The following is a 20,519-nucleotide window of genomic DNA, read 5'->3' on the forward strand; positions in this document are numbered from 1 at the left end:
AAATGGCTTTTTGCATGAGGGTTCAAATAATGATAAAGAGTTAAAGCAAGAGACAAACACAGTTGCCCGATGGCCAGCCAAAGATACTGACGTAACATTTCTTTGTAATGATGTCAAACAGCCTGAAATTGGAAAACTATTAATCAGTTAACTATTTATTTAATATATTTTGTTCAGCTTATATTTAAAGTAGATAAGACACAAAACAGAAAATAAATGAAAAACAGTGAACCTGATCTGGCTGTATGTTGTCCTCAAACTAAAATGACTTCTTAGGATTTCTTTCGCCACAAAGACTGTTTTGCATGAATCGGAACTGGAGGTTAATTTTACTTTTTAAACTTTAACAATTATTTCTTCGTTCATTCCTCAGGAATCTTTTTGCGTCAGGAAAAAAACGGCTCTAGGAACCTTCTATTATACCGTGTTGTAAAGGGGAACAAAAAAAATGTTGGACTGACGGGCAGGAAGCTGTCCGTCCTGAGACTGTGCGGAGCTTCCAGACGAGTTTTCATCCTCTCACCAGGGAAGCCTGCGGTGCCGAATAATAATTAGAATCGTTTTTATGGTATAACGAGGTTTTGAGACACTGAGACGGTAACATTTCTAATTTAGCACAATAAATAAAACCGGGCGTCAGCTATCGCCGCCAAACGAGCAAAAACATGAAGGAGGAAAAGAAATACACGTTGGGGTCACCTCCTCCACCGGGACATAGCTGAAGAGGACTCACTTGTTTTCTGCTGGATAGGTACTTTATTCCCAGTAGAGTCAGCAGCCACACGGTCATGGATACGGCCAGCACAAGAGGGCTTTTACACAAAAATATAGACCTGCTACCTGGACTAGAATTTAATTTTTAAAAGTTAACCTGTCAAAGGACCCAGAGCTGCTCTAAGGTATTGGCAGTAACAGTGATACAGTGAATTCATAACGTTTTGCAACTCTTGCCAGATCATCTCAGTTTAATCTAACATTTGCACTTTGACAGATGCACCAAGAATAACACAGAGTTAATAGTTTGGTGCACAGACCGGAGGAGTCATGGATATATCCATCGAACTTCTGATTGGTAATTGAGCCCCTCTACTGCCTGAGAATGAATGAGTAAATGTTCGGGTGGCTCATTTGTGTCATTGCAGCTTGCACCTGAAAGTCACAAGTGGAGTTTCAATGTCTCGATTAAAGATCCTCCAACCGGGCGACCCCAAAGGTCTCAGGTTGTGTCCCCTTGTATCTGCATCAGCTACATCAGGTTTGGCAGAAGCACAGGCAGGTGGGTGACGTTCATTTGTTTCATTAACATGTAACTCATTCTCTTGATCAAACAGCAGAAACTAAATTATAAAACACAACAATTAGTGTGTAATGATGCTGTATTCAGGTATTTGGTAACCACTTCAGAGGTTCATGGACAAGAGGATAAAATCTGAAGTTAGTAAAGAAGGTAAAGCTCCAGAAACACTTGGAGCTTGTCTTTATGGTCCATGAAACTGCCATGTTAGTTATAGATAAATAAAGATTTTATTAATGCTACTCTGGGGAAATTCACAGCACTAGGCTCAGAAAGAAAATGTGAATTAGATATACTAGAAAAATAGTGTAAGGAAATTGCACAAAATGCAGTAATGCAGTCGGTAGTAACTGATCATTACTAAATGTGTACAGCGCATTGTGTTCTGCGTCCTGATTGGCTCTAGACCATTGTCAATCAATCTCGTACCGTGTCTCCTGTACCGTACAGAATGCATTCGGCTTGTCAAAGTCTTCGATCAAAAACACAACAATGTAGACAAAATGTTTTTCACCGTCAAAGGCAGCTGCGGGTGCCTTTGGTTTCATTCTATAATACTGGACTTATTTTTCTACGAAGGTTTGAACTTTGAGAGTGTTTAAACAAGAGAGAAAAGTGTGAACATGTTCATGCCTGCCTGAGAAAAGTGTATAAAGCGTGTAGTGAGGGGTTTTACAGCCTTAAAAGATCTATACTAATTGTAAAAAAGAAAGTTGGCTACTTCGCAGATTTCACATATCACGGGTTATTTTTTAGAACATAACTACCGCGATAAACGAGGGACCACTGTACTTTACTGTTTTTGTGCTAACATTGTTTCTACAAGCTGTTGAATCATATAGGATGTAGCTAGTTTTTCCACACACAGCTTAAACACACTGCTTCTGCAGTTTGGCTTAGTTTTTGTTCAGTAAATAATGACATTGTGTCATATGTTAGAAGGCTGTGCTTAAATGATTTTAGAACCTTGTAGAGAGCAGATGATTTTTTGTTTTTGTTATGTCTTGATGTGTAATACCGTAGAACAGGGATGTCAAACGTATTTTATATCAGGGGCCACATACAGCCCACTTTTATCCTAAGTAGCCCAGACCTGTGACACTCAGCTTTCTGTCAATAAAGAACTTCTGCATTTAAATGTTTTTTTCACACGATAAAGAAAATTAATAATTGACATATGAAATTATCTTGCGGGCCAGATATAATTGTATCGTGGGCTGGATGTGGTCCATTGGCCGTAAGTTTGACATCCCTGACTTAGAACTAGAATTCTCGAACTAAAAATGCATAGCTCCCAGCTTCCTGTGATGCACCTGTAATGTGTGTTTTCTGCAGATGTCCAGCAGATGTTGCCAGTTAAAGAAGAGGTTCCCTCGATCCCCAGTCTGGACCAGCAGGACATAGGCCACATCCACATAAAGGAGGAGCAGGAGGAACTATGGACTGGTCAGGAAGGAGAGCAGCTTAATGGTCTGGGTGCTGTTACTTTGAAGACTGAAGATGAGGAAGAGAAACCTCAAGTCTTAGAGCTTCACCAAGAACCAGCTGAAGATAACAAAGACACACCGACTCCAGCCAGCTGCTCACACAAGCAGATAAAAGGAGAACCTGGTGGAGAGCTCTGTGGAGGACCAGAACCTACCAATACTTCATATCTAAACAGTCTTTTACAACCAAATACTGATGGAAAAGCTTCAGACTATTTCAAGAATGAAGTCACTGTTGATGAGGATGATGATGATTGGCAAGAGCCTTTGTCTGGACCTGAAAGTGAAAGTAGTGATTGGAAGGAGAGCATGAAACATGACTCAGGTGTAAAGAGTGATAATGTGGGACATATCTCTGCCAAACAACCGCTCAGCTGCTCTGAGTGTGGTAAACGCTTTCAGTACAAAGGGTATCTTCAGAGACATTATTCAACACATCATTCAGGAAAAAAAACTTCCAGCCATTTGGTTAATAGAGTGAAGGAAAGTGTTGAATCGCAGACAAAAGTCCACGGTGGAGAGAAACCATTTGGCTGCAGTGTTTGTGGACAAAGATTCAATCAAAATGCAAATCTTAAGACTCACATGAGAGTCCACACAGGGGAAAAACCGTTTACTTGTAGCATTTGTGAAACTAGATTTAGACAGCAGTATAGTCTGGATAGGCACATGAGAATCCACACAGGCGAAAAACCTTTTAGTTGTGGTGTGTGTAGTAAAAGATTTTTACAACTGGGGGATCTGAAGAGACACAGAAGTGTCCATACGGGAGAGAAGCCTTTCGATTGTAATGTTTGTGGTAAAAGATTTACTCAGAGGATTCATTTCAAGACACATCTGAGTGTTCACACGGGTGAGAAGCCATTTGGTTGCGACATTTGTGGTAAAAGATTTAATCGAGTGGGCAATCTGAAGACACACAAAAGAATCCACACAGGAGAGAAACCATTCAGCTGTGAATTTTGTAGTAAAAGGTTTTCACAACAAGGTGTTCTGAAGAGACACAGGAGCATCCACACAGGGCTGAGCCCGTATGCTTGTGATCTTTGTGGTAAACGGTTTAATTATAACAAAAATCTTAACAGGCATATGATAATTCACACAGGAGACAAACCATTTGGCTGTGACATTTGTAATAAAAGATTTTTACAATTAGGGGATTTAAAGAGGCACATGAGAGCACACACAGGAGAATAATTACTTTCATGTTGTGGGGTTAGTGGGAAAGGATTTATCCTAAGAGGGAAATGCAAATCCCCAAAAGTTGATTCTATTCATCTGGACGTAGCGTTTTCAGTGGGAGCAACATTTCGTCACTCATCCAAGTGACTTCTCCAGTCTCAGCTGGCTGCAGGTTTCCCCAACCTTATAAACAGTGCATTTGCACAATGACCGAAACTAGCACCACTGTGAATCCCAAAATACTGAAGAAGTCACTTGGATGAGTGATGAAAAGTTTTGTCCAGATGATCACAATCAACCTTTTGAGATTTACATACCTGGATGACTGAGCATGCATCGAGACAAGAAAATGTGAAGAGACAACAGAGATTGTACTGTACAGTAATCTGATCACAAGATGGAAAATGTATATTAAACAATCCAGTCCCTCTGATAATTGCAAATAGTAATCATCTGTATCATCTTAGTCCAACATCAGGAATATGTTTTCACATTAACGTATATAGCTTTTTTTCTTTCACCTCCTAGGACCTGGCGTCCACATATGTGGACATCACATTTTGTATTTATACTCAATTTTGCTCTAAAAATGAATATCCTCATATGTGGCTCTTATTTTTCTAAGAAACAAAAATCAGGTAAAAAACATAATCTGGTAATCCTCTGTTTTTACATTCATCGGGTCCCAATCAGCCCAAATATCAAAGAGAAATCAAAAAAGCATGCCATGGAAGAGTTCAGGTCTTAGAAGGTTAAATCTGTCATTATGAGGCTGTTGTGTTCGTATTTTGTAACAGTGTCATTTTTTCTGTCTGTTAGTTTTTAAATTTGTTCCCTGTGAATTTCAATTTGATTGCTGCAACTTGTCAGGAATTTCCCCACACTAAACCAGATTTGGTTTACCACATTGACACTTCAAACTTTGGTGTGGCTCAGGGAGCACAGTGTTTTAGTGCCCTCTATTGTCCAGCAGTCTGTGCATGATAAATAAAATATTTTTAATAGTTTTCTTTGGGTTTTTCTTTCTTTCTATTAATCCAGATGATGTGTCATTTTTATTTGATTGATGATAAAAAGGTTGTAATGACCTGGACCCTGAAAAGTGCACAGGAATGATTATATTGATAAAAGAGGCTTAAGGATTGACACCACAGACTAAACTATGAACACTGATCCGGGAAAAGCAGGACTGATACGTCTGAGAGCGTTTGCAGTTAAATTCCTCCTCTTGTGGGATCAGTGTCTGTTTAGAAAAAAAACAGCTATGGGTAAGAATGAAATGACAGAACTTGACTCTCTCTAACGGCTTGAAAACTTCACAAGAAATACTTAACTTCATTAAAGAAACTTTACTTCTGCATCAACCTTTGGAAAGGTAAGACTTGTGTTGGTGAGATTAAGCCATGTTAACATGGCTTTTACTATTTAATATTCTCTAAAAGAGTAAATTCAATTTTCAGGTTAAGGTCGTAATACATTCTAATGGTTAGCACTCTGGACTCTGAATCCAGCGATCTGAGTTCAATTCTCAGTGGAACCTCATTTGGCTTTCTAGCACTTTGCTCCACAGGTACATTAACACACGCTAGCATCAGAGTTTAGACCAGGGGCCCGTTCTTCGTACCTCGCTAAGTAAGTTAGCTGGATTAGATTGTTGACGATTTCGCGTGATCTTGGATCGTTCGGTTCCCCGAAGCTCATCCGGGACTTGCTGTCATAGCAACAGAGCCGTAAGCGTAAACCTGCTCGGGAGCAGGTTTACTTTATGTAAACAGGATTAGATCGCGGCCACGCAGGTATGTCCGCTTCATTTATACGAAAGCAACAGCGATATTCCACCACTGTTTCACCATAAACAAATAACATCAATGTAACTAAAGATAATGCAGCACTTGATCCTTTTATTGATTTCACACAGATACATACAGGTCATTTCCTAAAAAAGGGAAATGTACTATTAACATTCTATTACATGTATGTGATTATTACAGATGTAATTCATATTTCAGAGTAGTAATTGGAAATCACTTCGTGTAATCAAGATGAGAGACCACGGCTATAAAAGCGAAGGTGGATTTGGGAAGCCTGTCGCAGCCATGTCCTGTCCGTAAACGCGAGCAGCCCATTGCGGAAGGTGCAAGATTGATAAGGAGAGTTTTCAGAATTCAGCGTATATTGCGGGACAGACAGGATCCTTTAGCTCAGCGCGACAGTGTGCTCATAGAGAGATATCGATATTCCCGTGAGGGTATTATTTACTTAACCAACTTGTTGACGAGGGGGTGCAGGACCACCACCTGTCTTTTTTTGCTCTGCCCTTTTCTTGGTTGCTGTTATAAACAAACAGATTATTTCAGGGTCTCTTTCCAAGAGACTAAAAGCAATATAAGTGATAAATATTACCATTCTATAGAATATTCTTATATTTCACTTTTACTTGTTCCCATGTTCTAGTGGGTCCTGTTGTGGCTCTAATGTGAAAGGGGATATAATATAACATATTATAATATAATGTAATATAATATTGGATAATATAGTGTGATATGATAAATCTACCCTACCGCCTACTGGTGTTGTCCAGAGGGGCCGATGGCGCGATATGGCAGCCTGGCTTCTGTCAGTCTGCCCCAGGGCAGCTGTGGCTACAACCGTAGCTGCCTCCACCAGTGTGTGAATGTGAGAGTGACTGAATAGTGGCATTGTCATGCGCTTTGGGTGCCTTGAAAAGCGCTACATCAATCCACTCCATTATTATTGTCATCATTAAATTACTTACGAGTTTAATTTGTCAGCAACTTTCTGCCAGCCCTCTCTCCTTGCTTTTGCAGCCTTTGCAGTGTTCCCTTGCGTTTTAATTAAAATCTGAAACTCCTGAAATCCCTCACTCAAGAGTTCTTGCTCTGCTGCCGAAAAATACCGAGCGCGCTCCTTCGACATTTTCGCCGACCAATCAGAGGGTTGCCGATCAATGTTTCTACTCTCGATGCGTAGCCCCTGTTAAGCCACCCAGTGATCTCACATTACTTCATCCAGCTATACTAATCGTCAACAACAGGTGTGTTCGGAGAACCGGCTTAGCGAGCTCACGGGTAGCGCGATGATTTGATCTCGGATGTGTCATTTGATCTTGGATGTAGTAAGCGACGTACGAAGAACGGGCCCCAGGAGTGGGCAATCTCAGTCCACGAGGGTCGGTGACCCTGCAGGTTTTAGATGTGTTCTCGAACCAAAACAGCTGACTTAAATGGCTAAATAAGCTCCTCAAAATGTCCTGAAGTTCTCCAGAGGCCTGATAACGAACTAATCATGTGATTCAGGTGTGTTGACCCAAGGTGAGATCTAAAACCTGCAGGGCCCTTTGTTACACCCCGGCCTAGGCAACCGGCGTGCAACGTATGAAAATAAAAATAAGAAAAAAAACACGAGAAACAAACTAAAGCTCTCCACCAAAATCCCAAAACGAAGGTGTCTCAAACAAAAATATTAACAACCCATTCACAGCTATTTACAACAGACTATTTATTTATTTACATCAAAACACCAAACTATTTACAACACGGGGGAGATCGCGACCATGACATACTGAAACACAAGGCTTAAATACATAGAAGGAGCAATCAGGGAATGGACCACAGGAGGGAAACACAGCTGGGGCAAATTAGAACTGACGAGACAGGGAAAATGTAAACTGAACACACTAAGATAACACAGACTTTCAAAGTAAAGCAGGAAATACATAAGTCATGCAAAAACAAAACACTGACACACCGAAACGTAACACCCTTGTGTACTGAGATTGCCCAACCCTGGTCTAGAAAGTTAAAGAGCAAGTTAGTGGCCCAGTCAATTCCACTCCTCTTGTGTTGGCTGATCTCATCATCTCAGTGAAACCTCATCTTCATGCTGCACCAAACCTCGCTCATGCTCTTCTGCTGCACTTTCCACTTCAGCTTCCTGCTGTATCTTTCATTATCCACCTTGACTCAAGTCAACTTTTCCTCTTGCACTCTTCCCACTTCTAATCCTGTTGCCACCTCTGAAGGCCCCGATCTTCTTCCTGACAAGCTCTTTGATGTCCTTTGTTTGGCTAGCACACAACCTACAGAAGACAAAACCAAGAGACTTAATTCTCAATAGGGATGCAAGTAAAACAGAGAAAATGCTGGACAAGTAGAGTTGTCTAAAGAGTGAACATCAATTCCCTTGTGACCAAAGAAGGAAAAGACCCATGTTTCCACCCGGTTTCGGACCGGGGACCTTTCGCATGTGAGGCGAACGTGATAACCACTACACTACGGAAACCCCAAAAGACAGCTTCTTTGGCTTTCCAATGTGTCTCACTGAGTAATCTCGCACTGACAAATCTGGTGGCATGTTCCTATCATGGCCTTGAAGTAAAAGGAGCCATGGAGAAGAGACAGACGCACTCTAGCAAGGAGTCTGAACTGTAGTCTCCATGTTAGGCTCACTTAAACTTTGGACATTTAGGAGTTCACTAAAGCAAGCACAGCTCAACATATGCTGCCCTAAGAACCCCAGAACCTCTGGCAGCAGAACTGTTGCCTAAAGCGCCCATTTGTTTCATTGCCTTGTGCATTGGCTGAAAATAGGCCCAAGTCCTGTGCAGGCCACCTAGAGCCAGTCATTTCCAAGAGCTTAGTCTGTGCCTCCATCTTCAGGAAATATAGCGACTGGAGATGTGTTGATTTGTGTGAAGTCTGTGGAGTTTGCAGAAATTTGGGCCATAGACAACTCTTTAGCAAGACGAGCATCCAAAGGTTACAGATGTCAGAGACCTGTACCAGATTTGAGTACTTTCTCTCGTCTGTGTCCCAAACAGCAGTAGAACCCCACAAGTTCAAGCAGTGCCTGCAGTCAGACACTTTTATATCAGGATGCATAAGGAAAGAAGCATGTTTCCGCCCGGTTTCGGACCTGGGACCTTTCGCGTGTTAGGCGAACGTGATAACCACTACACTACGGAAACTGAGGAGATTGCATACCCCGTAGTAATTAAAGGAGCATCCATTTGTGGACTTTTATGACAGATCATGTAGGACTATTGAGAAGGAGGGAACTCCCATTTGTGTCATTCTTCAAGCACTCCCCCACTTATGGCTGTATTGATAATGCAAATTGTGATCTCAAGATTGCATCTCTTGTCATGGGAGCTGATCTTCTGGTTGACAAGCTCTTTGATGTCCTTTGTTTGGCTAGCACACAATCTACAGAAGACAAGACCAAGAAACTTATTTGTCAGTAGGGACGCACGTAAAACAGAGAAAATGCTGCACAAGCAGTGTTCTCTTGGACTAGCATCTCTTCTGATGGGAGCTCTTTCTGAGAAGACCTTTTCGACTTGTGAGCGCACAGGTGGAATTCATGTTTCTTCAAGCCCATTATAGGACTAGATTATTAGATTGACTAGGATCTGGTGTGCGATTAAGGTGTGTGTGGTCATTGCAGGTAAAAGGCAGAACAGAGAAGGAAACTGCTCACTCACCGTCGGGGAATCGAACCCCGGTCTTCCGCGTGACAGGCGGAGATACTGTCCACTATACTAACGAGGACCTCTGAAGCACTGCAATGGTCACGTCAAGCTGCGATTCGCAGCAGGTATGACAGGTAAAATTTGGCTGGCCGTGTAGAAATCCCCATCGGTTTACCAGGAACTACACTTTTATGCCTGTTTGACACAGATCTTTTGTGTGCTTCAGGCAGGGTTCCATGGTGTAATGGTTAGCACTCTGGACTCTGAATCCAGCGATCTGAGTTCAAGTCTCAGTGGAACCTCATTTGGCTTTCTAGCACTTTGCTCCACAGGTACATTAGCATTAGCACACCCTAGCATAAGAATCTAGTCAGTTGAAGAGCAAGTTAGTGGCCCAGTCAGTTCCACTCCTCTTGTGTTGGCTGATCTCATCTGCACATGGTCTTCATGCTGCACCAAACCTCGCTCATGCTCTTCTGCTGCACTTTCCACTTCAGCTTCCTGCTGTATCGTTCATTAGCCACCTTGACTCAAGTCAACTTTTCCTCTTGCACTCTTCCCACTTCCAATCCCTTTGCCACCTCTGAAGGCCCCGATCTTCTTCTTGACAAGCTCTTTGATGTCCTTTGTTTGGCTAGCACACAACCTACAGAAGACAAAACCAAGAGACTTAATTCTCAATAGGGATGCAAGTAAAACAGAGAAAATGCTGGACAAGCAGAGTTGTCTAAAGAGTGAATATCAATTCCCTTGTAACCAAAGAAGGAAAAGACCCATGTTTCCGCCCGGGGACCTTTCGCGTGTGAGGCGAACGTGATAACCACTACACTACGGAAACCCCGAAAGACAGCTTGTTTGGCTTTCCAATGTGTCTCACTGAGTAATCTCGCACTCTGACAAATTTGGTGACATGTTCCTATCATGGCCTTGAAGTAAAAGGAGCCATGGAGAAGAGACAGACGCACTCTAGCAAGGAGTCTGAACTGTAGTCTCCATGTTAGGCTCACTTAAACTTTGGACATTTAGGAGTTCACTAAAGCAAGCACAGCTCAACATATGCTGCCCTAAGAACCCCAGAACCTCTGGCAGCAGAACTGTTGCCTAAAGCGCCCATTTGTTTCATTGCCTTGGGCATTGGCTGAAAATAGGCCCAAGTCCTGTGCAGGCCACCTAGAGCCAGTCATTTCCAAGAGCTTAGTCTGTGCCTCCATCTTCAGGAAATATAGCGACTGGAGATTTGTTGATTTGTGTGAAGTCTGTGGAGTTTGCAGAAATTTGGGCCATAGACAACTCTTTAGCAAGACGAGCATCCAAAGGTTACAGATGTCAGAGACCTGAACCAGATTTGAGTACTTTCTCTTGTCTGTGTCCCAAACAGCAGTAGAACCCCACAAGTTCAAGCAGTGCCTGCAGTCAGACACTTTTATATCAGGACGCATAAGCAAAGACGCATGCTTCCGCCCGGTTTCGGACCGGGGACCTTTCGCGTGTAAGGCGAACGTGATAACCACTACACTACGGAAACTGAGCTTGCGTACCCCGTAGTAATTAAAGGAGCATTTCAATGCTTTCTTACATTTGTGGACTTTTATGACAGATCATGTAGGACTATTGAGAAGGAGGGAACTCCCATTTGTGTCATTCTTCAAGCACTCCCCCACTTATGGCTGTATTGACAATGCAAATTGTGATCTCAAGATTGCATCTCTTGTCATGGGAGCTGATCTTCTGGTTGACAAGCTCTTTGATGTCCTTTGTTTGGCTAGCACACAATCTACAGAAGACAAGACCAAGAAACTTATTTGTCAGTAGGGACGCACGTAAAACAGAGAAAATGCTGCACAAGCAGTGTTCTCTTGGACTAGCATCTCTTCTGATGGGAGCTCTTTCTGAGAAGACCTTTTCGACTTGTGAGCGCACAGGTGGAATTCATGTTTCTTCAAGCCCATTATAGGACTAGATTATTAGATTGACTAGGATCTGGTGTGCGATTAAGGTGTGTGTGGTCATTGCAGGTAAAAGGCAGAACAGAGAAGGAAACTGCTCACTCACCGTCGGGGAATCGAACCCCGGTCTTCCGCGTGACAGGCGGAGATACTGTCCACTATACTAACGAGGACCTCTGAAGCACTGCAATGGTCACGTCAAGCTGCGATTCGCAGCAGGTATGACAGGTAAAATTTGGCTGGCCGTGTAGAAATCCCCATCGGTTTACCAGGAACTACACTTTTATGCCTGTTTGACACAGATCTTTTGTGTGCTTCAGGCAGGGTTCCATGGTGTAATGGTTAGCACTCTGGACTCTGAATCCAGCGATCTGAGTTCAAGTCTCAGTGGAACCTCATTTGGCTTTCTAGCACTTTGCTCCACAGGTACATTAGCATTAGCACACGCTAGCATAAGAATCTAGTCAGTTGAAGAGCAAGTTAGTGGCCCAGTCAGTTCCACTCCTCTTGTGTTGGCTGATCTCATCTGCACATGGTCTTCATGCTGCACCAAACCTCGCTCATGCTCTTCTGCTGCACTTTCCACTTCAGCTTCCTGCTGTATCGTTCATTAGCCACCTTGACTCAAGTCAACTTTTCCTCTTGCACTCTTCCCACTTCCAATCCCTTTGCCACCTCTGAAGGCCCCGATCTTCTTCTTGACAAGCTCTTTGATGTCCTTTGTTTGGCTAGCACACAACCTACAGAAGACAAAACCAAGAGACTTAATTCTCAATAGGGATGCAAGTAAAACAGAGAAAATGCTGGACAAGCAGAGTTGTCTAAAGAGTGAATATCAATTCCCTTGTAACCAAAGAAGGAAAAGACCCATGTTTCCGCCCGGTTTCGGACCGGGGACCTTTCGCGTGTGAGGCGAACGTGATAACCACTACACTACGGAAACCCCGAAAGACAGCTTGTTTGGCTTTCCAATGTGTCTCACTGAGTAATCTCGCACTCTGACAAATTTGGTGACATGTTCCTATCATGGCCTTGAAGTAAAAGGAGCCATGGAGAAGAGACAGACGCACTCTAGCAAGGAGTCTGAACTGTAGTCTCCATGTTAGGCTCACTTAAACTTTGGACATTTAGGAGTTCACTAAAGCAAGCACAGCTCAACATATGCTGCCCTAAGAACCCCAGAACCTCTGGCAGCAGAACTGTTGCCTAAAGCGCCCATTTGTTTCATTGCCTTGGGCATTGGCTGAAAATAGGCCCAAGTCCTGTGCAGGCCACCTAGAGCCAGTCATTTCCAAGAGCTTAGTCTGTGCCTCCATCTTCAGGAAATATAGCGACTGGAGATTTGTTGATTTGTGTGAAGTCTGTGGAGTTTGCAGAAATTTGGGCCATAGACAACTCTTTAGCAAGACGAGCATCCAAAGGTTACAGATGTCAGAGACCTGAACCAGATTTGAGTACTTTCTCTTGTCTGTGTCCCAAACAGCAGTAGAACCCCACAAGTTCAAGCAGTGCCTGCAGTCAGACACTTTTATATCAGGACGCATAAGCAAAGACGCATGCTTCCGCCCGGTTTCGGACCGGGGACCTTTCGCGTGTTAGGCGAACGTGATAACCACTACACTACGGAAACTGAGCTTGCGTACCCCGTAGTAATTAAAGGAGCATTTCAATGCTTTCTTACATTTGTGGACTTTTATGACAGATCATGTAGGACTATTGAGAAGGAGGGAACTCCCATTTGTGTCATTCTTCAAGCACTCCCCCACTTATGGCTGTATTGACAATGCAAATTGTGATCTCAAGATTGCATCTCTTGTCATGGGAGCTGATCTTCTGGTTGACAAGCTCTTTGATGTCCTTTGTTTGGCTAGCACACAATCTACAGAAGACAAGACCAAGAAACTTATTTGTCAGTAGGGACGCACGTAAAACAGAGAAAATGCTGCACAAGCAGTGTTCTCTTGGACTAGCATCTCTTCTGATGGGAGCTCTTTCTGAGAAGACCTTTTCGACTTGTGAGCGCACAGGTGGAATTCATGTTTCTTCAAGCCCATTATAGGACTAGATTATTAGATTGACTAGGATCTGGTGTGCGATTAAGGTGTGTGTGGTCATTGCAGGTAAAAGGCAGAACAGAGAAGGAAACTGCTCACTCCCCGTCGGGGAATCGAACCCCGGTCTTCCGCGTGACAGGCGGAGATACTGTCCACTATACTAACGAGGACCTCTGAAGCACTGCAATGGTCACGTCAAGCTGCGATTCGCAGCAGGTATGACAGGTAAAATTTGGCTGGCCGTGTAGAAATCCCCATCGGTTTACCAGGAACTACACTTTTATGCCTGTTTGACACAGATCTTTTGTGTGCTTCAGGCAGGGTTCCATGGTGTAATGGTTAGCACTCTGGACTCTGAATCCAGCGATCTGAGTTCAAGTCTCAGTGGAACCTCATTTGGCTTTCTAGCACTTTGCTCCACAGGTACATTAGCATTAGCACACGCTAGCATAAGAATCTAGTCAGTTGAAGAGCAAGTTAGTGGCCCAGTCAGTTCCACTCCTCTTGTGTTGGCTGATCTCATCTGCACATGGTCTTCATTCTGCACCAAACCTCGCTCATGCTCTTCTGCTGCACTTTCCACTTCAGCTTCCTGCTGTATCGTTCATTAGCCACCTTGACTCAAGTCAACTTTTCCTCTTGCACTCTTCCCACTTCCAATCCCTTTGCCACCTCTGAAGGCCCCGATCTTCTTCTTGACAAGCTCTTTGATGTCCTTTGTTTGGCTAGCACACAACCTACAGAAGACAAAACCAAGAGACTTAATTCTCAATAGGGATGCAAGTAAAACAGAGAAAATGCTGGACAAGCAGAGTTGTCTAAAGAGTGAATATCAATTCCCTTGTAACCAAAGAAGGAAAAGACCCATGTTTCCGCCCGGGGACCTTTCGCGTGTGAGGCGAACGTGATAACCACTACACTACGGAAACCCCGAAAGACAGCTTGTTTGGCTTTCCAATGTGTCTCACTGAGTAATCTCGCACTCTGACAAATTTGGTGACATGTTCCTATCATGGCCTTGAAGTAAAAGGAGCCATGGAGAAGAGACAGACGCACTCTAGCAAGGAGTCTGAACTGTAGTCTCCATGTTAGGCTCACTTAAACTTTGGACATTTAGGAGTTCACTAAAGCAAGCACAGCTCAACATATGCTGCCCTAAGAACCCCAGAACCTCTGGCAGCAGAACTGTTGCCTAAAGCGCCCATTTGTTTCATTGCCTTGGGCATTGGCTGAAAATAGGCCCAAGTCCTGTGCAGGCCACCTAGAGCCAGTCATTTCCAAGAGCTTAGTCTGTGCCTCCATCTTCAGGAAATATAGCGACTGGAGATTTGTTGATTTGTGTGAAGTCTGTGGAGTTTGCAGAAATTTGGGCCATAGACAACTCTTTAGCAAGACGAGCATCCAAAGGTTACAGATGTCAGAGACCTGAACCAGATTTGAGTACTTTCTCTTGTCTGTGTCCCAAACAGCAGTAGAACCCCACAAGTTCAAGCAGTGCCTGCAGTCAGACACTTTTATATCAGGACGCATAAGCAAAGACGCATGCTTCCGCCCGGTTTCGGACCGGGGACCTTTCGCGTGTTAGGCGAACGTGATAACCACTACACTACGGAAACTGAGCTTGCGTACCCCGTAGTAATTAAAGGAGCATTTCAATGCTTTCTTACATTTGTGGACTTTTATGACAGATCATGTAGGACTATTGAGAAGGAGGGAACTCCCATTTGTGTCATTCTTCAAGCACTCCCCCACTTATGGCTGTATTGACAATGCAAATTGTGATCTCAAGATTGCATCTCTTGTCATGGGAGCTGATCTTCTGGTTGACAAGCTCTTTGATGTCCTTTGTTTGGCTAGCACACAATCTACAGAAGACAAGACCAAGAAACTTATTTGTCAGTAGGGACGCACGTAAAACAGAGAAAATGCTGCACAAGCAGTGTTCTCTTGGACTAGCATCTCTTCTGATGGGAGCTCTTTCTGAGAAGACCTTTTCGACTTGTGAGCGCACAGGTGGAATTCATGTTTCTTCAAGCCCATTATAGGACTAGATTATTAGATTGACTAGGATCTGGTGTGCGATTAAGGTGTGTGTGGTCATTGCAGGTAAAAGGCAGAACAGAGAAGGAAACTGCTCACTCCCCGTCGGGGAATCGAACCCCGGTCTTCCGCGTGACAGGCGGAGATACTGTCCACTATACTAACGAGGACCTCTGAAGCACTGCAATGGTCACGTCAAGCTGCGATTCGCAGCAGGTATGACAGGTAAAATTTGGCTGGCCGTGTAGAAATCCCCATCGGTTTACCAGGAACTACACTTTTATGCCTGTTTGACACAGATCTTTTGTGTGCTTCAGGCAGGGTTCCATGGTGTAATGGTTAGCACTCTGGACTCTGAATCCAGCGATCTGAGTTCAAGTCTCAGTGGAACCTCATTTGGCTTTCTAGCACTTTGCTCCACAGGTACATTAGCATTAGCACACGCTAGCATAAGAATCTAGTCAGTTGAAGAGCAAGTTAGTGGCCCAGTCAGTTCCACTCCTCTTGTGTTGGCTGATCTCATCTGCACATGGTCTTCATGCTGCACCAAACCTCGCTCATGCTCTTCTGCTGCACTTTCCACTTCAGCTTCCTGCTGTATCGTTCATTAGCCACCTTGACTCAAGTCAACTTTTCCTCTTGCACTCTTCCCACTTCCAATCCCTTTGCCACCTCTGAAGGCCCCGATCTTCTTCTTGACAAGCTCTTTGATGTCCTTTGTTTGGCTAGCACACAACCTACAGAAGACAAAACCAAGAGACTTAATTCTCAATAGGGATGCAAGTAAAACAGAGAAAATGCTGGACAAGCAGAGTTGTCTAAAGAGTGAATATCAATTCCCTTGTAACCAAAGAAGGAAAAGACCCATGTTTCCGCCCGGGGACCTTTCGCGTGTGAGGCGAACGTGATAACCACTACACTACGGAAACCCCGAAAGACAGCTTGTTTGGCTTTCCAATGTGTCTCACTGAGTAATCTCGCACTCTGACAAATTTGGTGACATGTTCCTATCATGGCCTTGAAGTAAAAGGAGCCATGGAGAAGAGACAGACGCACTCTAGCAAGGAGTCTGAACTGTAGTCTCCATGTTAGGCTCACTTAAACTTTGGACATTTAGGAGTTCACTAAAGCAAGCACAGCTCAACATATGCTGCCCTAAGAACCCCAGAACCTCTGGCAGCAGAACTGTTGCCTAAAGCGCCCATTTGTTTCATTGCCTTGGGCATTGGCTGAAAATAGGCCCAAGTCCTGTGCAGGCCACCTAGAGCCAGTCATTTCCAAGAGCTTAGTCTGTGCCTCCATCTTCAGGAAATATAGCGACTGGAGATTTGTTGATTTGTGTGAAGTCTGTGGAGTTTGCAGAAATTTGGGCCATAGACAACTCTTTAGCAAGACGAGCATCCAAAGGTTACAGATGTCAGAGACCTGAACCAGATTTGAGTACTTTCTCTTGTCTGTGTCCCAAACAGCAGTAGAACCCCACAAGTTCAAGCAGTGCCTGCAGTCAGACACTTTTATATCAGGACGCATAAGCAAAGACGCATGCTTCCGCCCGGTTTCGGACCGGGGACCTTTCGCGTGTTAGGCGAACGTGATAACCACTACACTACGGAAACTGAGCTTGCGTACCCCGTAGTAATTAAAGGAGCATTTCAATGCTTTCTTACATTTGTGGACTTTTATGACAGATCATGTAGGACTATTGAGAAGGAGGGAACTCCCATTTGTGTCATTCTTCAAGCACTCCCCCACTTATGGCTGTATTGACAATGCAAATTGTGATCTCAAGATTGCATCTCTTGTCATGGGAGCTGATCTTCTGGTTGACAAGCTCTTTGATGTCCTTTGTTTGGCTAGCACACAATCTACAGAAGACAAGACCAAGAAACTTATTTGTCAGTAGGGACGCACGTAAAACAGAGAAAATGCTGCACAAGCAGTGTTCTCTTGGACTAGCATCTCTTCTGATGGGAGCTCTTTCTGAGAAGACCTTTTCGACTTGTGAGCGCACAGGTGGAATTCATGTTTCTTCAAGCCCATTATAGGACTAGATTATTAGATTGACTAGGATCTGGTGTGCGATTAAGGTGTGTGTGGTCATTGCAGGTAAAAGGCAGAACAGAGAAGGAAACTGCTCACTCCCCGTCGGGGAATCGAACCCCGGTCTTCCGCGTGACAGGCGGAGATACTGTCCACTATACTAACGAGGACCTCTGAAGCACTGCAATGGTCACGTCAAGCTGCGATTCGCAGCAGGTATGACAGGTAAAATTTGGCTGGCCGTGTAGAAATCCCCATCGGTTTACCAGGAACTACACTTTTATGCCTGTTTGACACAGATCTTTTGTGTGCTTCAGGCAGGGTTCCATGGTGTAATGGTTAGCACTCTGGACTCTGAAGCCAGCGATCTGAGTTCAAGTCTCAGTGGAACCTCATTTGGCTTTCTAGCACTTTGCTCCACAGGTACATTAGCATTAGCACACGCTAGCATAAGAATCTAGTCAGTTGAAGAGCAAGTTAGTGGCCCAGTCAGTTCCACTCCTCTTGTGTTGGCTGATCTCATCTGCACATGGTCTTCATTCTGCACCAAACCTCGCTCATGCTCTTCTGCTGCACTTTCCACTTCAGCTTCCTGCTGTATCGTTCATTAGCCACCTTGACTCAAGTCAACTTTTCCTCTTGCACTCTTCCCACTTCCAATCCCTTTGCCACCTCTGAAGGCCCCGATCTTCTTCTTGACAAGCTCTTTGATGTCCTTTGTTTGGCTAGCACACAACCTACAGAAGACAAAACCAAGAGACTTAATTCTCAATAGGGATGCAAGTAAAACAGAGAAAATGCTGGACAAGCAGAGTTGTCTAAAGAGTGAATATCAATTCCCTTGTAACCAAAGAAGGAAAAGACCCATGTTTCCGCCCGGTTTCGGACCGGGGACCTTTCACGTGTGAGGCGAACGTGATAACCACTACACTACGGAAACCCCGAAAGACAGCTTGTTTGGCTTTCCAATGTGTCTCACTGAGTAATCTCGCACTCTGACAAATTTGGTGACATGTTCCTATCATGGCCTTGAAGTAAAAGGAGCCATGGAGAAGAGACAGACGCACTCTAGCAAGGAGTCTGAACTGTAGTCTCCATGTTAGGCTCACTTAAACTTTGGACATTTAGGAGTTCACTAAAGCAAGCACAGCTCAACATATGCTGCCCTAAGAACCCCAGAACCTCTGGCAGCAGAACTGTTGCCTAAAGCGCCCATTTGTTTCATTGCCTTGGGCATTGGCTGAAAATAGGCCCAAGTCCTGTGCAGGCCACCTAGAGCCAGTCATTTCCAAGAGCTTAGTCTGTGCCTCCATCTTCAGGAAATATAGCGACTGGAGATTTGTTGATTTGTGTGAAGTCTGTGGAGTTTGCAGAAATTTGGGCCATAGACAACTCTTTAGCAAGACGAGCATCCAAAGGTTACAGATGTCAGAGACCTGAACCAGATTTGAGTACTTTCTCTTGTCTGTGTCCCAAACAGCAGTAGAACCCCACAAGTTCAAGCAGTGCCTGCAGTCAGACACTTTTATATCAGGACGCATAAGCAAAGACGCATGCTTCCGCCCGGTTTCGGACCGGGGACCTTTCGCGTGTTAGGCGAACGTGATAACCACTACACTACGGAAACTGAGCTTGCGTACCCCGTAGTAATTAAAGGAGCATTTCAATGCTTTCTTACATTTGTGGACTTTTATGACAGATCATGTAGGACTATTGAGAAGGAGGGAACTCCCATTTGTGTCATTCTTCAAGCACTCCCCCACTTATGGCTGTATTGACAATGCAAATTGTGATCTCAAGATTGCATCTCTTGTCATGGGAGCTGATCTTCTGGTTGACAAGCTCTTTGATGTCCTTTGTTTGGCTAGCACACAATCTACAGAAGACAAGACCAAGAAACTTATTTGTCAGTAGGGACGCACGTAAAACAGAGAAAATGCTGCACAAGCAGTGTTCTCTTGGACTAGCATCTCTTCTGATGGGAGCTCTTTCTGAGAAGACCTTTTCGACTTGTGAGCGCACAGGTGGAATTCATGTTTCTTCAAGCCCATTATAGGACTAGATTATTAGATTGACTAGGATCTGGTGTGCGATTAAGGTGTGTGTGGTCATTGCAGGTAAAAGGCAGAACAGAGAAGGAAACTGCTCACTCCCCGTCGGGGAATCGAACCCCGGTCTTCCGCGTGACAGGCGGAGATACTGTCCACTATACTAACGAGGACCTCTGAAGCACTGCAATGGTCACGTCAAGCTGCGATTCGCAGCAGGTATGACAGGTAAAATTTGGCTGGCCGTGTAGAAATCCCCATCGGTTTACCAGGAACTACACTTTTATGCCTGTTTGACACAGATCTTTTGTGTGCTTCAGGCAGGGTTCCATGGTGTAATGGTTAGCACTCTGGACTCTGAATCCAGTGATCTGAGTTCAAGTCTCAGTGGAACCTCATTTGGCTTTCTAGCACTTTGCTCCACAGGTACATTAGCATTAGCACACGCTAGCATAAGAATCTAGTCAGTTGAAGAGCAAGTTAGTGGCCCAGTCAGTTCCACTCCTCTTGTGTTGGCTGATCTCATCTGCACATGGTCTTCATGCTGCACCAAACCTCGCTCATGCTCTTCTGCTGCACTTTCCACTTCAGCTTCCTGCTGTATCGTTCATTAGCCACCTTGACTCAAGTCAACTTTTCCTCTTGCACTCTTCCCACTTCCAATCCCTTTGCCACCTCTGAAGGCCCCGATCTTCTTCTTGACAAGCTCTTTGATGTCCTTTGTTTGGCTAGCACACAACCTACAGAAGACAAAACCAAGAGACTTAATTCTCAATAGGGATGCAAGTAAAACAGAGAAAATGCTGGACAAGCAGAGTTGTCTAAAGAGTGAATATCAATTCCCTTGTAACCAAAGAAGGAAAAGACCCATGTTTCCGCCCGGTTTCGGACCGGGGACCTTTCGCGTGTGAGGCGAACGTGATAACCACTACACTAC

General features: G+C 44.2%; 1 protein-coding gene across 4 annotated transcripts; it reads left to right on the plus strand.

Moving 5' to 3' along the window:
* Positions 1–464: 464 nt before the first annotated feature.
* On the plus strand, positions 465–4,970 carry LOC309712935 (uncharacterized protein). Of its 4 annotated transcripts, none has more exons than XM_082544150.1 (3): positions 465–899; positions 992–1,276; positions 2,630–4,970. In XM_082544150.1, the coding sequence occupies exons 2-3, from the start codon at positions 1,174–1,176 to the stop codon at positions 3,976–3,978; spliced, it is 1,452 nt and encodes a 483-aa protein (XP_082400276.1). In that variant the 5' UTR covers positions 465–899; positions 992–1,173; the 3' UTR covers positions 3,979–4,970. The 4 variants fall into 4 exon arrangements, with proteins under 4 accessions (XP_082400276.1, XP_082400277.1, XP_082400278.1 ...); XM_082544151.1 differs by having other exon boundaries at positions 1,143–1,276; XM_082544152.1 differs by having other exon boundaries at positions 465–751; positions 1,143–1,276.
* The last annotated feature ends 15,549 nt before the right edge of the window (positions 4,971–20,519 follow it).

The sequence above is a fragment of the Aulonocara stuartgranti genome, assembly GCF_965226115.1.
Source record: "Aulonocara stuartgranti genome assembly, chromosome: 8".
NCBI lineage: Eukaryota > Metazoa > Chordata > Actinopteri > Cichliformes > Cichlidae > Aulonocara > Aulonocara stuartgranti.

Bases quoted from the DNA above. Each gene is read 5' to 3' on its own strand.
- LOC309712935 (XM_082544149.1), top strand. From the start codon at position 1,174: ATGTCTCGATTAAAGATCCTCCAACCGGGCGACCCCAAAGGTCTCAGG. The intron at 1,277-2,629 runs GTGGGTGACGTT...TGTTTTCTGCAG, and splicing joins TTTGGCAGAAGCACAGGCAG to ATGTCCAGCAGATGTTGCCA.